Raw genomic sequence first — 16,083 nt, forward strand, 5'->3', positions numbered from 1 at the left:
AAGGACTAATTCCATGTCTGGGGGACAAAAAATGTACAAGTTGAGCATGGAACATCTTGTCATATCGGATAGCAAGAAAATATCACAGACTATGATACCTATGAAGGACAATTTGAACATCAATAAAGAAAATAACTGAAATGGGCTTATTTATTTTTTTAGAAGTAATTTTTTTTAAAGATTTTTTTATTTATTTGAGAGAGAAAGAGCCAGAGATAGCGACAGAGAGCGTGAGCCAGGAGGAGAGGGAGAAGCAGGCTCCCCGCTGAGCAGGGAGCCTGATGCAGGGCTCGAAGAAATGGGTTTAAATCACAAATATGTTTAAATTCATGAGTTCATATTAAAGTAAAAACAAAAACAACAAAACCTATTTGGTCATGACTGGAGTATGCTAATGAACCAACTCATTACTTTGAACTTGGTAAGTGAAGGGAAAGAATCAAGCATTTATCCTGCTTTTCCTATATAAACTACCACTGGTTAACCAAACAGACAAAGAGAAGTTTCTCTTTATAGAAGTATTTCAACTAATAAGAGAAAGAATGATAGGGGCGCCTGGCTGGCTCTGTTGGTGGAGCATGCGACTCTTGATCTTGGGGTTGTAAGTTCAAGCCCCACATTGGGTGTAGAGATTACTTAAAAATAAAATCTTAAAAAAAAAAAAAAAAAAGAAGAAGGAATGATAACATCATTTTCCAAACCCTACTAAGTTAATGCGCTTAGCCACTGAGCACCACTGGCTGCTAACATTATAAAGAGGCCCAGACAACCAGACATTATGTGCCTCTAGATGGAAAGAAACACCACCACCTATGAAATAGTCTTGCTCCCCTCAAATCAAACCTGTCTTATCAACACTCAGACTTAACTACCAGTTTATGGGAAACACAGAAGACAGAAATACATGCTAAATTATACTATGGCAATGCAACATTAAAACCCAATCTGTAGAAAACTATAGGACAAATGACTCAGTTTCATCAACAATGAGTTGAAAGAAAAAAGAAAAGGAAAACCACAGACTTAAAGATATATCAACCAATCACAATGTGTGAACTTTATCTGGATCCTGATTTAAAGTGTTAAAGAAAAAAGGGAGAGAGAGAAAACACCCACTATGATTGAGACAATTAAAAATCTGAACACTGAGTAGATATTTGACAGTAAGAAATCATTAATTTCTTTTTCATTTACCATCCCCAACCTTTTGAAAAATGACTAACTTACAAAGTTGTAAGATAGTACCAGGAAGACCCAGACAGCTTTCACCTAGTTTACAAACTGTTAATATATTGCTATATTCACTTTATCTCTTCTAATTTATATGTATGTGTGTATATGTGCATGCTAATGGTTTGTTGGACCACATGAGATTTGCAGACAGATATTTTACCCCTAAACATATTAGCAGTTATCTTCTCAGAATAAAGGGATTTTCTAATATACAATATAATTAACAGGAAATATACAGAATATTTAAGCAATTTAACATTAATACAATTACCTAAATAGTACAAATTCTTTTATAAACTGTCCTACTTATATCCTTTAAAAATTGTTTTATGTCATGAAGGCTCACACAATGCATTTTGTTGTCATGTTTCTGTAATCTCCTTTAATCTAGAATAGCTCTGCCACTTTACTATCTTTCATGACACTGACACTTTTGTAACTTTTTTTTTTTTTGGTATGATACATGGTCATTAAAAAAAAGAGACTCATCTTTTAAGAATACTGAAATATTTACAAATGAAGTGGCAAAATGCTGGGGATTTATTTCAGAATAATACTAGAAGGGAAGTGGACAGAGGTATAGAAGAAATTAAATTGGCCATTAGTTAATTGGTAAAGCTGGGTGATGGACACAGGGAGGTTCTACTTTTCACTATGTTTAAAAATTTTCATAATTAATGAGGTGCCTGGGTGGCTCAGTCAGTTTAAGCATCCAACTTGATTTTGGCTCGGATCATGATCTCACAGTCAGGAGATTGAGCTCGTGTGGGGCCTGCTTAGGATTCTCCCTCTACCCTTTCCCCCTTGCCCACATGGGCTCTTTCTCTCTTAAAAAAAACAAAAAAAAACAAAAAAAACTTTTTTTTTTTGTAATTAAAGTTTAAAAAAAAAATGACTCCTGGGAAAAATTATCTGGACTTTATTACTGCCTAGTGAAACACTGTGAAATTGAATGTAGCAAAAAGGGTTTATGACTTTCATGCTACAGGTCTACACGGTAAAAAGTTTAACAACCAGGCATCATCTAGACGGACATACTTAAACTCAAAGATAAGATATAAAAACAGGGGCACCTGGGTGGCTCAGTTGTTAAGCGTCTGCCTTCAGCTCAGGTCATGATCCCAGGGTCCTGGGATCAAGCCCCGCATCGGGCTCCCTGCTCGGCGGGAAGCCTACTTCTCCCCCTCCCACTCTCCTTGCTTGTGTTCCCTCTCTCGCTGTGTCTCTCTCTGTCAAATAAATAAATAAAATCTTTAACAACAACAACAAAAAAAGATATAAAAACAGCTTTTTAAGTAGCAGAGAATACTGAGCTATAATACCAAAAGCTATAACTAGAACTCCGTTAAAATCACAGAATAAAAAGAAAAACAGTAAGATTGCCAATCTATTAACTAAGGAAGTATAAGACAGTTTTAGCAAAGTAAAAATAGTCACAAAATGCAGCATTAACAGGATCATGTTTCTGAAAGAGGTTCATCATCTCTCACAGGTATAAGGCCTTCAAATTAACACCTGTATCATCAATTAAAACTGAAAACTTAATGTCTCAAAACTACAGAACAGTATAAATCAAACTCCTATATGCCTATCACCTAGCTTTATCAACTCAAGGCCAATTTTGTTTTAAATATACCACACCCATTTCCCACTGTAACTACTTCGTGGCCCCCATTCCCAGATTTGTTTTGGAGCAAACCCCAGACATATTTCATTTGTAAACACTTCAGTAGGTATCCCTAAAAGATAAGAGATCTTTTTAAAAACATGCCATTATCATACTTTAAAATTCCTTAATATCAGAAAATTTCTAGTAAATGTTCAAATTTCACCAATTGTCTCAATTTTCTTACCCAGCAGGAAATGATTTTATTGTTTTTAGGGCTGTCATTAAAGAGAGAATAAAAATAAAACAAAGATTTTGTGAGAAAAAATATAATAACCAAATATGAACTCAAACTATGAATTCGAATTCTAATTTTTACATGTATTATTTTTACCAGATGTATTTTTGTACTTTCAAAATATATACACTAAATATATTACAAACAATATTTTTATTCAAAGTTCCCATTGGATCTTGGCTTAGTTACTTTTTAAAAATTCAACACCTTTATTGGGATATAATTCATGTATCATTAAATTCACCATTTTAAAGTATACAATTCAAAGATTTTTAGTTTATTTAAACAGGGTTGTGCAACTCATCACCATTATCTAATTTCAGAACATCTTCATCACCCAAAAAGAAACCCCACACCAATTAGCAGTCACTCCCAATTTCCCCCTCTCTCCCGGGACTCTGGCAACCACCAATCTATATAGTATTTTCTGCTTCTATGAATTTCTCTGCTCTAGACATTTCACATAAATGGAATCACACATTATGTGGTCTTTTGGTGCCTGGTTTCTTTCATTTAACATAGTATTTTCAAAATTCATCCATGTTGTAGCATTTATCAGTACACACTCCCTTTTACTGCCAAATAATACTCCACTGTGTGGCTATATCATATTGTGTTTATCCATTTACCAGTTGATGTGATATTTGGGTTGTTTCAGTTGGGGGTTATTCTCTCATAAATGTTTATTTTTCAAATCAAATCCAAATAAACTCCATACATTGTAGTTAGTTACGTCCTCTGAGTCTCTTTTAATTAATATGTTCTATCTATGTTTCCTCTTCATCCCTCCCTTTTATTCTGGAGAAACACAATTGTTTGTGCTGTAGCTTTCCACTGTCTAGATTTGGCTTATTATATTCCTAAGGTGTCATTTAACATGTTCCTTTGTCCCCTGAATTTCTTGTAAATTAGTAATTAAATCTAGGAGTGTGATCAGCTGCACATTTGTTTTGGTAAGAATACTTCACAGGTGGTATTGTCATCCTATTTTTCTAATGTGTGACAATTGGAACTACATAAATATTCTAGGTCCATATGTGCGTTTGTGGAAGCAACAGGCTAATATTTCAACTTAATGTCTAGTTCTTTCTTCATGAAGTTTTTATACTCTGTTGGTTTGTGTGGCTACTACAGGTCATTGGACAAACATCTTCGGCAAACTCTAGGAGCATATGACACTGTACTTGTCCCATACAGAAACTCATATGCCACTTTCCCAGCCACCATACTACTAGGAAAGAACTCCCTAATCCCCATAAATCTGGTATTTTACAACTTAGAAGAAATTCAAAGTTACCGAACTTAACACTGCATTCCCTCCATCACACTGATCTCTGGGAAACATCTACAACATACTTCATCCACAGAAGTACCCATCTATTCCTATGCTTCAATTCATGTCTCTAAGCCAATATACTCATGAAACAGTATACCCAACCAGGTATAATCCACCCAAGTATTAGTACAGACTTTGAAAAAGTCACTAAAAATCTAAACAGATCAAAGTCAGCTATTTCCTGTATATTTACAGTCCCAAGTAACTATAAGGCCTGATTTAGCCCTTTTTAAAAAGTTACCTTTTCAAAAAAAAAAGAAGTTACCTCTTCCTTAATGACTCATACTATAGGAGCAACACTGTGTACAATGGGACCTGTGATAATAGAGCCTTTAAGGCAACTCTTAACTTAGGTACATTAACAAAGGACTTCATTCTTACCTCTAAAATTTCAGTAAATGACTGAAGCCGCAAGTTAGGGCAGGTTTACCTTGAGCCCAAAATGTTACATGCAAATAAAAATTTAAGCTCATATTTAACTCTGAATGCCAAACTATGCAAAAAATGTTTTGAAATATTTTTTTGAAGTCACCAAATTATCGCAGTATTTGGTTTTAGAGTTTTAAAAATTTCTCACTTGTTTCCTTAGACCTCTGTCCTGAATTAATAACAAATCCCTTCTTAATAACTCTTTTCTCATAAACTTATTATGAGAGCATTACTGAATGTACTTCACATTTCTACTTTTATTTACAAAACTCTACGTAATTGAAAACAATCTCCACATGACTGCTAATCTGACTCTTTAATTGTGTACTACAGGGTCCTCCTGTGAAGTAAATAAAAATAAAATACCTTAAAATGTCCCGTGCCTTCATTAGCACTGAAAAATGAAAGCAAAATTAATCAACATTTTAAACTATACGTTAAATCATATAACACAGAAAAATAACATGAATATAAATATTTGAGGAACATCAATTTAATTTTAAAACACCATCACCTAGCCCTTTACGAAATAAATAATGTAGTTGTCATTTCTGCCACCTATTGGTAAGGCAAAGGCAGTGTCAGCCACTACTTTACTTTGTATACTTCCAGGAGTTAGAAGTAGATCCGTAATATTTAGATTTCCCCCACATGTAGCATTCTAACATTTTCCAATTTAAAGTAAAACTTCTATCATAATTAATGGTTTTTTTTCTTTACAGTAACCCTTACAAGATAGATTTCTTACAAGAAGGCTGCTAGATTTCCTGTTGTTTTACTTATAGCATAATGGACATGACTTACTCAGTTTGCCCTTCACCTTGAAGTACAAAGAGATTTCTTGATTAAATCAATTATGTTTATGTCATGAGGAGACAAGGGGCACTAATTTTTGTTGGGCATCTACTATGTACCAGGCATTATATTAGGTCTTCACACAGGATGCATGTTTTTCATTCAGTCCTCATAATAGCCCTGCATATCAGGTATTAATATTCCCCTTATATAGATGAGGAAAATTAAGCTCAGAGAGGTTTAATAACTTGCTTAAGGTCTATTAAGTGATAGAGCTATTAAGTGATAAAGCTTCAAACTCAGGTGTACCTAGCATCAAAACCCACATTCTTTCTTCCTTATCATGTTGTGAAGAGTAGGCCAGATAACAATTGCATCATCTACAGAATATTCTTATAATACAAAGAGAAATATATTAAAATATAACATATAAGCTATATTATAAATAATATTAATGTATTAATATAAATGTTATATATATGGACATAATAGGAACCTAAGATATATAAGCTTAGAGTTGTAAAATAAAATACCCTATGTGTTACAAGAATTATCTCTATAGAATCCATGATGTATGGTCATTTGGCTTCTGCTTAGGCACCTAAAGAGATAGACGGCTTCTTATTTGACAAGTCAATTCATTCCATTTGTGGGCAACTTTGTTAGAATTGCTTGCTTGCACTGAAGCAAATATGTTTCTCCCTGTAACTTACACCCACTAGTCCTAGTTTTGCCTTTCGGTACTCTTGTGAACTAGACCCAATCTTTCTTTCATACGATAACCCTCTAAAGATTTGAAATGAATTAAGGGGCTTATGACTGTTTTCTCTTTTTCAGATTATTTTTGTTCCTTCCCTTACCACGTATGATATGGTTTTTCAAACCTTTTACTATTCTGGTTACACCTCGGCTTACCAAGATCTCTCTTAAAACGTAGTGCCCAGAGTTGAACATAATACTCTAGTTGGATTAATACAGCATACAGTTGGATATTACCTCCATGGTTCACTAAATGCTACTGAGCTTAAGACTGCATGAAATTTTTGCTGTATCACACTTAAGTCATGTGAGTCCATTTTCCTCACTAGCACATGTACAAATTACAGCACCACAGACTACTTAACTTTTATTTTTGAATGACCCTGCATTATTTCAATACTCATATATTGCTAATAGTTTAGACATGGTAGGAATACCATAAATTGGTACTTAGGACAACCCTGTTAGTTGCTATTATAATCCCCAATTCAGCAATACAGAAACTGATGATGAGAGAAGTTCAGCTACATCCCAAAGGTTATATACCTTGACTTACTGAGACTCTTCAAAGTCTATGCTTTCTGTACACACTATACTGCTTGTCTGAAGTTATTTCTTTTTATCATCTTCTACTTTACACACAGAAACTGAAGAACAAAAAGGAGAAGTACAAGAATATCTAAAGATCACCAAACACACATACCCAATTTAGGGGGGAAATCTAACTTCATATTCCAATGGTTGAAAAATCACTGTTCACAGGCTGAACCTACCTCAGTTTTCTTGCTCCTCCAACTTAAGTGGGCTCAAAAGCTGGACCAAATTTGCTTTTGTACTTGCCTCAGGTTAAAACTCCTCTGATATTTGTCCTGCCATGAAAGAGCTGCCTACAGGCTACCCTCAGGAGCCTGACTTCTGTGGTAATATAAAAGCTCTTCCATGTAGTGAACTCTGGGAACTGGTGACTTCAAACGGATTCTTTGCCTCTGGAAGCTTTCTTTCAAAAGGACTCCTTGCCACCCTGGAAGCTTTCTTCCCCTCAACTAGTTGACAACAGATAAAGAGCTATATTATGAGTTCAACTACTCATCATAATCATCCACATAAAAGGCTCAATTCTTTCTTTTTACAGATAGGGAAGCTGAAGCTCTGAGAAGTTAAAACTAAAAGTTCCATGAGGGGCAAAGGCCGTGGCCTACTTATTCAAACTGTATGATCAACAACTAGCAGAATGCTATGCTGGTACATATAGCAGGACCTTAATAAACATCGTGTGAAAAAACAAAAAGCAATTTGTCAATGTCCACAAAACTAGATAATAGAGAAGCTAGGATTTAATTCTAGATCCCTTATTCCAAGTGAGGGCTCTTTTTTTCTTTTTTTAGAACAAGAACAAAGTTTTGTTGTTGTTGTTTATTTCTTGCATTTGAAGTATTCCTCAATGACATCCTTGGCCTGAGACTCTTTGTTATAGTCCTTAACCACCACACAATTGCAACCAACCACTTATGGAGTTTTCCCTCTCTGTCAATTTTATAGAGGCCCACCCACTCCCCTAGTTTCTTGCTGTCATCAACCTTAATTAGGTTGATTTGGTGTTCAGCATAAAGGGCCTCCATCAACTTGACATACATAGGCTCATCACAGTTGGATGCAAGCACACAAAGATGGGCTTGGTGCTTATCTAAGGTTTTGGCAGCTTTGCAAACTCCATGTGCTAGGCCAGCATGGAGGAGGGCAGTCTCCAGCACCTCTTGTAAAGCAGTATTAATGTCCATTACACCTCCAGCAGCAATGCCTTCCTTGGCCATGGCGGTGGGTTTTGGGTGAAGCCGAACCAAGTCCACCTGAGCCTCAGCCTCCTGGCAACTGGCAGCAGGGAAAGAACATGAGGGCTCTTTTGTCTATAGCAGGGAATGTACTGATAATGTAGTAAGTTTGGTAAGTGGTAATGACTGTCTTGAGTACCATGGTCAAGTCTCACTCATTAGGAAAGCCTGCTATGATTAATTATTGATTTCTGCAGTGGGCAAAGGAAGAGGTAACGGTGGCATACCCATCACATATTTGCTATTTTTGCATCCCTGCCACTTTTCAAAAAATGTATAAAAAAACCCTGATCATCAGTTCTTGCTGTACATTGTAGGAAATGTCACATTTCCCCAAAATATTTTTTAGAAATATAAATTCCTTTCCATTTTCAAATTTTAATTAAATAGACTTATTAAAAACCAAGGTACATGGTCAAAATTCAAATGCAATGAAAAGTAAGACCTTTTCCCATCGTGGACTCACAGACTCCAGCTGTCCTTTCCTAGAGGCAACTAATGGCCATTAAAATCCTCTTCTATGTCCTTTAAGGAATGGTCTGGGCATGTAAAACGTGTCTACGCACATATTTTCTACCACTCTCTTTAATATAAATAAATAAACGAGAACGTACAATGTATTCTTACTTTGGAGATTGTTCCACATTAGCACATATGCTATCACATTAGCACGTACTCATGTGCTATACACCATTATTTAACCAGGTCCCTTTTGGACATTTAGATTGGAACATATTCTTTATTATCAGAAATTGCTGGTTTAAAGTTTGGTATTACCTAGTTTCTGTTCATTCCTCCAAAGGGATTTTTATTTCATTATCAAGCACTACTACATGGGATCTGTGTAGGCATGAGAAACGGTTTCTGGCCTCTTAGGGGTCCTTAATATCAGCTGAGAACATAGGGTGACTACATAAAGAGATAAATACAACATAGCACAAGCTAGACACTAATAAGTGACATAGGCAACCAAAAATTATAAGGAGGAAATAGCTAAAAAGTAAAGTAGTCATCAGTGACATAAAATGGAAAGTCTATATTTTCCAAAAAAGGCATTTTAGTTTATTCTGCAAACTATTTAAGTATTCTGAAAACTGCAGTTTGATGCATGCCAACTCTGTGATCATGATAGTGTTTAACAATGTTGCAATATAATGGAGTACACCATATGCTACATACAATGTTTGAAAGAAGCAATTTATATGAATTAGAAAGATATCCATCTACTTTAGAAAACAGTTTGGCAAAACCAAGTAAAGTTAAAAACAAACATATGCTAAGACTCAGCAAATCTATACTCTTAGAGAACTATCTTGTATATATATACGAGATATATGAGATATGTAGACAAATATTTATGTATATATGAGATATACATGAGATATGTACACAAATATTTAAAGCGACATTGTTTATAATAGCAAAAATTGGAAACAAGCTAAATGTTCAACAGTACAAGAAAAGATAAATTATGGCATGTTGATTTTGAGGGAATACCAGGCAATGGTGAAAATGAATGAACTACAGCTACACATTTCCATATGGATGAATCACAGAATGCTGAGTGAAAAAAGCAGTTGTATTAAAAAAAAAAAAGTTGTAAGACACAGTGATACCATATAAAGTTTTTAACGGACAAAAGCAATTCTACATATTACTTAAGCATTGATACGTGAGATAAACATATTTTAAAAATCATTGGGATGGCGATCATTACTTTTAGGAGAGTGGTTATTAACCTCTAAGAAAAGGGGGGGTGGTGAACAGGAAGAGGAAGCCGAAGGGCTCCCGCCATATACTAGCATGGGTTGTTTCTTAAGCCAGATGATGGCAATACAGGCAGTTGTAGTACTATTTCTTTAGACCTTTTTTAAAATCTTAAATATTTCATGATTCATTTTTAAAAGAATATCAGAAAAACTTGATTTTGCCTGAGTTCAGGATGATTTCGTAACTGTTGGGACTTAACAAATTCTTTATTTTAAGGTTAAGAGGCAGAGGTTTAGGGTACTCACCCAATGAACTCTAGTAATAAAGACATATCAAGTTCAGGTGGAATACGAAACACTGACTCTAAGACTTTCTTAGATCTTCCTTTGCTCGAAGGGACTGGCTGAGGAACAGCTATTTAATAGCCAAAGAAAAAAAAATTTCATGAATTGAGATCTTTGAAAAATAACCACACATATGATAACTATGTTGACTATTTAAAAGATCATAAAGCCCTCAATCTTCCTTTCTTTAATAACATTAATCTGTCAAAGCCACTGAAATTTCACCTGGGGACCAGTCCACAATGGAAGGCAGACATATGTGGCTGGTTTATCAGGGCCACAGAGAGAGCTCATCATAACACAACAGATACAGGTAATCTTTAATAAGCACTACTGTGTGCCAGGGTTCAGGGCTCATACTCAGCATTGCACATGCGCATTCTTGTTTAATCCTTGTTATAATCCCATAAGTATACTGCTACTCTTTTTTTTTTTTAACAGTTAAAACTGTAAAGAAACTGAGATTACTGTTTAAGTGAGATTAGGCAATATGTAGTAAGTGGAAGAATCAGGATTTAAACAGAAATTTATCTAACTTCTATACTGTGACACTACCATCATCACAAAAACTATCTGAACAGTTACTATGTTCCAGGCACTGTTTTAAGTGCTTTGTATTACTCAATGTATCCTTACTACAATTTTATGAAGTGCTGTCATTATCCCTACTTTACAGATGAGGAAATTGAGACATTGGAGTAATTTGCCAAAGTCACACAGAAAGTAAAGTGGCAGAGCTAGGGTCAAACTCAGACAGTCTAGCTCCAGAGTCTATACTCTTTCATTTTTATAAATAATTAAATTGGATTATACTACATCTTTACCTTCATAATCTTTCTCTTTGATCATAAAATAACCAACTATCACCAAAAACAACCTCAAAGGGATTAAATTTTATTAAGTTAGTATTCTTTAATCTATAAATACATTATGATATACACCCAAACTTACCAGGTTTAGGTACTTCTAGACCTCTTTCTTTATAGAAATCATGCATTTGCTTTTTTTCTCCTAAAAAATGATAAAACACAGACTAAATTACACTTAAAATGTAACTAATAGAGTCAGCAGAGATTCTGGGATTCATAACTATGTAATAAAACAAACTTACTTTCCTCTAGATTGATCACTAATTTGTACACTATGTCTTGTAATTGTCGGTCCAACCTAATAAAAGGAAAGGATGGAGAATACCTCAGAATTCAGCAAAATGCATTTTGGTACAGAGTGAGAGTGAATGATGCTCTTTGCAACTGTTTTCTCTTGGGAGTGGATATCTCCTTTTTCAGAGGTGAATTATTTTTAGGTAGCACTGGCTCTCACCTGAGATAACCTGAAGTAATTAATTATAAATAATCATAGACTCTTGAATGGTTTGCTCAATTGTTCCATGTGTACTGGTCTTATTTGCTTGCAGAGACTGTATTTTGAACTTCTATGCATCATCTACAAAGCATTCTTCTATAAAGGGATAGAAATGTTATAGTATTTGCTGAACAAATGAAAGCAATCCACTTTTAGTATTTTTCTTCCCTTAGGAAACGGAGTATGAACTGAAAATTAAAAAAAAAATAAAAATAAAAAAACACAATGACCTATGATACACGGGTTTTTCTAAAGAGGCCAGTTATTTCAGGCATTACTTTTAAAAAGTACCCCAAAATGACAAGGCTAAACTAGTCTCATTAACTTGAGTGATGGAATTAAAATCCTCAAAAAGAGAGGCCTGTGCTTTTTTATTTTTTTTGTCTCCAGCAGATATCACAGTGCCTGGTACACAGTAAGTGTTCTATATGTATTTTAGAGAATATGTAGTTCCCTTTTTGAAATAGGTCAAGAGTTTATTTCCAACTACACAACTAGAAGCTTTCAGAAAAAGTGTATTTAAAATACAAATTTTACTTATATATTTCTCTTACCTTATGTTATAAAGAGGTTGTGTCTGATGTACTACTATGTTGCATTTTGGACATCTGTTGCTATAGTAAAAATGTCTTACAATGCAGCTTTTACAAACTGTTGGGAAAAAAAGTTTAAATTAGGATGCTTTAGAGACATTTCAAAAATTGAATGTATTAGTTTGAAATGTGAACTATATGCTTACACGTATGAAGACATTCTGTAATGGTAGTTGCATCTATTAAGTAACCTTTGCAAATGGAACACAAGATGTATGGTGTCAGCTCAGAGAGATTAATCAGGCGCTGAAAATGCAATGGAAATAGTTTTAAAATACAAGTCCTTGCCTTCTCAAATTCTTAAACCATAATCCCCACATTTCATTATGAACAATGTGTAACTTACTTTGCAACATGGAAACATGTTACAGTACCTCCAACCCTTCAAAATCCTGCTCAAAGTTACAATAACACAATATACACCAATGTTTCAAAAAGATCTCATTCTTTTGGATATATTGTATATTGCCCTATGAGGGGCATCTTACTTTATGAATTACTTACAAAATGGGCAAACTTGCCAGAGATACTGGTGTTTATGTTTAATATATCAATTCTAACTGGCTAGGTGTTACCAACTTGATAAAGTATGCACTACCACATTAAAAAAAGGAACAAAAAACCTTCCCAATTAGAGACTGATGAGATAGGGAAGGGTTTACCATCCTCCGAACACCCTGTAAAAATGGACTGTTTCCCTGTCCGACTGTAAGCTCTTGGAAGGCAGGAGCACTGTACCCTTGGCGCCTACCCGCCTGGCATAATTTAGTAATTTTTCACAAAATAATCGAGGCGGACCTGAAGCGCCTAAGTGATCGGCAGGAAGCTCACAAAAAGAGTCGGCAGGGAACCGGGCGCGGACCAGTCCGCGCCACATGCCTAGGCAGGTTGAGAGAGAGGGGTGGAGGTCGACGCGAGTGCCAAAAGCTGCAGCGGCGAGCTGGGGACGCGGCCGGGCCCTTCCTGGGGAGGGCTGGCTTCGTCCCTCACTCAGGCCCCTCCGGCCCGGCGTGGTCCGGCACCGGCTATAAATACCTCCTCCTCGTCCTCTGAGTCCGGCCGACCCCCCTCCAGCCTCAGCGAGAAGTGGCTCATCTCTTCCTCCTCCTCCTCCTCTTCCTCCTCCAGCTCCTCATCCTCTTCCAACTCGTCGTCCTCGTCCTCGAAGCGGCCCCTCATGCGGCCCAGGCTGCGCTCGGGCTCCAACTCTGGGGGCCGGGAGCCCGAGCAGCCTGGAGCCCCCGCCTCGGGCAAAGGCGGCGGGCCCTCCTCATCCGCTGCGGGTGCCGGGGTGAGAGCAGGCGGGGAGACCGCAGGGGGGGGCGGCATGGCTGCAGCTCCCTCGGCCTTGGCGGCGCCCGCGCTCCCGGTGGCCACCGAGACCCTCTCCATGCCGCGGCCAGAGACCGGTGGAGGCGAGACCCCGCGGCTGGATAGCGCGGGAGTTCTGCCTACCTGCCTACGCTGCCAGTGCGCAGGCGCGGCAACCTGCAGGGCCCGCTGGGAAATGTGGTTCACTGCCCCTCACCTAAACCTGGGCGGGCGTGCACTGAGCCGCTCTGCATATAGGGCGGGGCTTGCGGGTCGTATGTAGAAGAAGCTCACCCAATTTTTGCTTTGGAAAATTTACTCCCTTTTGTTTTATTTATTTATCTATTTTTAAAGATTTTATTTATTTATTTGACAGAGAGAGACACAGCGAGAGGGGGAACACAAGGAAGGGGAATGGAAGAGGGAGAAGCAGGCTTCCCGTGGAGCATGGAGTCCGATTTGGGGCTCGATCCCAGGACCCTGGGATAATGACCTGAGCCGAAGGCAGACGCTTAACGACTGAGCCACCCAGTCGCCCCTATTTATTCTTTTTTAAGATTTTATTTTGTAAAGTAATCTCTGTACCCAACGTGGGGCTTGATCTTACAAACCTGAGATCAAGAGTCGCAGGCTCTACCGACTGAGCCAACCCGGCACCCCTCTTCACTCCCTTTTAAAAATGAGAAAATTGGTACCGTTCCAGACAGCAGTATTCTGTCTGCATCAGTTGATGGGCAGAGCATTGAAATAGGTGTTAAAATGATGTTGTATTATGAACAATAATGATTTAAATTTGAGTAGCGATTGTGTGTTTCTTTCATTCATGATTATTTCCCTTAGGAAGTATGACGTCTCTTGTTGAAATATGTTAAGTTTGTTTGGAGGAATTAAATCTTGTATTGCCACAGGATGGAAATTTAATCGCCATTCGAAGACCATCCATGAGTCCCCACCACACAGAGGAAAGCCCATTATATTTAATTCAACAAACATTTATCGAAGGTCTACTGTAGCAGGAACTGAGACCTATTACGCACTCCCACCCCCACCCCCAATTTTTTTAGAAAAGATATTTGGAGTTGGCTTACTTTATTCTTGCTGACTAACATAGTGCCAGCTAATGTCATGATGCTTGCAAGCTGGATTCAGAAAGGAGTCAAAAGCTCCTTAACGAAATAATGCTGGGGGGAAAAATCGTATCTGAAAGAGACTGTGTTGTCAATGAGTAAAATTAATGCTAATTTGGGAGTGGTGTACCTACTTCTTAGGGAATGGTGAGGAAATCAAGTCACTGTGATTGTCTGGGGAAAACTGAACAAGATTTAATGTGCCCCCATTCCTCCTGGACTAGACTCTACCTTTCCCTCTGCAGTCCCCAAAGTCTGGTCAAGCTTAAGACACTGAAGTTTGCAAGATCCAAAAAGTGGAAGGAAGGAAATGTCTCCTCCTACATGGGGGAGTATAGAGCCTCAAAGGAGGGGAACTAGACCAGGATATTGAAAGAGGACATTGAAGAGAGAGATATTGAAAGAGACAGACATACATAGACACCTGAGATACTCTCCCACTGGGCTCCACCTGATTATATTAGATAAAGGCATAGCTTCTAACCTTTCAGCATTGTAAGAGCTACCTGACGAAAAAGAATTACTTGTGCCATGAGCTTTAATTATAAAATTTTGTAGTATGATGTGAAAATATTATTAATAAAGTTTTACTTTATGTATGTGATAATGTAAAATATTGAGAATCCCCAAATTTTAAAAAATACAATCAAGAATGGTATATTTTCAAAGCTGGCAAGCTGAGGAATTATGAATTTTTATTATTGCCATGAGGTGGTGTCAGTTTATTTGGTAAACAGAAATATCTGCAGGCTTTGTCAGTTCTATGGTATGGAAGGTAGTTTTATGTGTCATCTTGGCTTGGCTATACTGCCCAGTGATTCAAAAACTTACTTACCTAGGTATTGCTGTGAAGGTATTTGTAGATGTAATTAACATATGCAATCAGTTGAATTTAAGTAAAAGATATTATCCTATATAATCTGAACAGACCTTAGCCCATCAGTTGAAAGGCCTTAGAGGTAAAACTGAAATTCCCCTGGAAGAGAAATTCTTCCTGAGGACTGCAGCATTAATCCTTCCCAGGAGTTTCCAGCATGTTGGCTTGCCCTACAGGTTTCAGACCTGCCTAGCAAGCCCCCAAAATTGTGTAAAGCAATTCCTTGTAATAAATCTCTTAATAAATATATATGTCCTACTGGTTATGTTTCTAGGTAGACCAACTAATCTATATGGTAAATGGCTTAATCATGTGATATTTACAATATGCGAGGACTTCCAGAATGTATCTATTTCATAAAATGAGAATTTCTTATATCTCCATTGTGATCCAAGTGTGTTTCCACATTAAAGTTATATTTTGGCACTTATCAGGGACCTTTACATTTTGACAAAGCATCAGAATTGAATC

At 37.0% G+C, this 16,083-nt stretch overlaps 1 protein-coding gene and 1 pseudogene across 2 annotated transcripts in view; both read right to left on the minus strand.

Moving 5' to 3' along the window:
• Positions 1 to 13,739, minus strand: part of PCGF6 (polycomb group ring finger 6) — a 33,452-nt gene extending 19,713 nt beyond the window's left edge. Inside the window, exons 1-7 of one of the 2 annotated variants that reach the window (XM_035028374.1) lie at positions 13,333 to 13,739; positions 12,444 to 12,543; positions 12,259 to 12,355; positions 11,451 to 11,506; positions 11,291 to 11,350; positions 10,301 to 10,409; positions 5,269 to 5,296 (exon numbers count right to left, since the gene is read on the minus strand). In XM_035028374.1, the coding sequence (XP_034884265.1) occupies positions 5,269 to 5,296; positions 10,301 to 10,409; positions 11,291 to 11,350; positions 11,451 to 11,506; positions 12,259 to 12,355; positions 12,444 to 12,543; positions 13,333 to 13,689 (807 nt within the window). In that variant the 5' untranslated portion in view covers positions 13,690 to 13,739. The remainder of the gene's footprint in view (positions 1 to 5,268; positions 5,297 to 10,300; positions 10,410 to 11,290; positions 11,351 to 11,450; positions 11,507 to 12,258; positions 12,356 to 12,443; positions 12,544 to 13,332) is intronic. The other variant, XM_035028384.1, reaches the window with a different exon arrangement.
• LOC118025741 lies at positions 5,319 to 9,605 on the minus strand (annotated as a pseudogene).
• Positions 13,740 to 16,083: the final 2,344 nt, after the last annotated feature.

This window comes from Mirounga leonina, unplaced genomic scaffold, assembly GCF_011800145.1.
Source record: "Mirounga leonina isolate KUSES-001 unplaced genomic scaffold, KU_Mleo_1.0 Mir_114, whole genome shotgun sequence".
Classification (NCBI taxonomy): Eukaryota; Metazoa; Chordata; class Mammalia; order Carnivora; family Phocidae; genus Mirounga; species Mirounga leonina.